The sequence below is a fragment of the Habropoda laboriosa genome, unplaced genomic scaffold, assembly GCF_001263275.1.
Source record: "Habropoda laboriosa isolate 0110345459 unplaced genomic scaffold, ASM126327v1 scaffold2, whole genome shotgun sequence".
NCBI lineage: Eukaryota > Metazoa > Arthropoda > Insecta > Hymenoptera > Apidae > Habropoda > Habropoda laboriosa.
This window is the reverse complement of record NW_017100190.1, coordinates 4,044,557-4,046,508: the sequence shown is the minus strand read 5'-3', so window position 1 is coordinate 4,046,508 and position 1,952 is coordinate 4,044,557. Positions and strand designations below refer to the sequence as shown.

The window sequence follows — 1,952 nt, the reverse complement described above, 5'->3', positions numbered from 1 at the left end:
TGTAAAATCAATTTGTCTTAAAAATTGTATGTATTCCTTCAATGTGAAAATTAATATTTTAGCTTTCATAGATCGAATAGAACCTTTTGTTGACTAGGTAATATGCTTATTAAGAAAATGTTTAACATTTCTACTTCTAATGTTTGTCATATAGTTTATAAAAACTTTACCTTCATTACAAAAAACTGAATACAAAACACGTAATATATAGTTGTGTGTACTTTGATATATATATTTCAAAAAATTGTTGTAAACATAGAAAATAAAAAATTTATGATAGCAGATAAATATGACAGTTGTGTAAATATAAATGTAAATTTGTGTAAATAGGATATGTAAATGCTTTATGTGAAGCAGAGTATTCGATAAATATATAACATTTTAATTTTTTTCTATAAAGTGTGAAAATTTTTAAATATACAACAGGAACTAGCATAGCAAAACCAATTTATCTCAGTTAAAGAATATATTTACTCATAGCTATTGTCAGGCAAACTATATAGTTAATATATTGCAATTAGTAGATTACATTTTAAAAATATGGTAAAATAAGAAGATAAGTTTCTATTATAACTACGAAATTATCGCATAATATTTATCTAAACAAAACAGGCTAACGTCATGTATTATAAATTTTTAATCTTGTCATTTTAACAAATATATTATTAGAAATTATTTCTAAAAAATTTTAATAATATTGTTGTCCATATTTGATTACTATTATTGTATGCAAAGTCTAAGAGTTCTATTATATTCCTAAAATCACACTTCTATTACCGCAACGTTATTAATCATTATTTATATACCAAAATTTAATGCAATAATCTCAATAAATACCTAATGTAGATAAAATGTAAACTTTTTGTACCTTTTGCAATCGTTCTTATTTCATAGAAATTATGATACTTAATGTTTAAATACTTGTATAAATAAATGCAAATAAATATAAAATTAAAATTACGACCTGCGTATTGTGCGTTATATATTCACAATTGAATCACGCATAATAAATTACGTTTTCAACAACATATGCAATACTATTGATACAATAACAAACTATGACTAGTATTTAATATGAGATAGGCCATAATATATTCTTGTTAATCATACTGTCATTCATTGCAATAAGCTTCATTATAGCAATCAATGCAATGCTGTTATTACTAGTATCATTAATAAAATTTAGTGAAGTGTATGAATGTGTTAATGCACTATGTATATAGTTACATACACATGTACACACTTAAATCAAACTTTATAAAACTTTGTTAACACTATAATGTTCTATAATACTGCATTTAATTACTTGAACTATTATATTGTATTCCAATGTTAACAATGTAAATATTTACTAAAAGGAGCTAATCACTGTCCATTGTAGCAGACTCTTTTAACTCTGATTCATCAACATAATGATTTTTTGAATTCTTTTCTTCTACAGATTTTACACACTGCAACAATATACTAAAATGTTTACTGTAATTCAAAATTGTAATTATCTATTTATTACAATACACTTTTTTTCTACAAAATTTAATGTTAGAAATTACAAAAATAAACTTACGTCTTCTATTCGTATTCGCGGTGATGCAATTTGTTCAGGAAAATGCCAAGGTTTATAATTTGGATTATTAAATAATTTCCAATTGGGATAAGCTACAGAAGCCTTATGTAACTTTTTCACCATCTAGAACAGAACAAAATTTTAAGCAACAAATTCAATATGAATGAAAATTTTCATTATAATCATCAGGAAAGTACATACCTTTGGTGCAAATATTTGTGTAACTTTATTAACTAACCAAACTGGTAATTTTCCATGTGGATCAGTATGAGATACATAACCTAATTCAGAACCATCTCCATTTCGAGATGGTCTTACAATATATCCTTAAATTAACAATTTTAATAATAAAGTAATAAAATATTTACATTAATAATAATTTATATTT

At 23.7% G+C, this 1,952-nt stretch overlaps 1 protein-coding gene across 1 annotated transcript in view; it reads right to left on the bottom strand.

The window, feature by feature from the left end:
• Nucleotides 1–1,361: 1,361 nt before the first annotated feature.
• Nucleotides 1,362–1,952, bottom strand: part of LOC108579892 (PCTP-like protein) — a 1,058-nt gene continuing 467 nt past the window's right edge. The window contains exons 3-5 of the mRNA XM_017943512.1: nt 1,766–1,890; nt 1,565–1,687; nt 1,362–1,451 (exon numbers count right to left, since the gene is read on the bottom strand). Coding sequence (XP_017799001.1) covers nt 1,362–1,451; nt 1,565–1,687; nt 1,766–1,890 — 338 coding nt within the window. The remainder of the gene's footprint in view (nt 1,452–1,564; nt 1,688–1,765; nt 1,891–1,952) is intronic.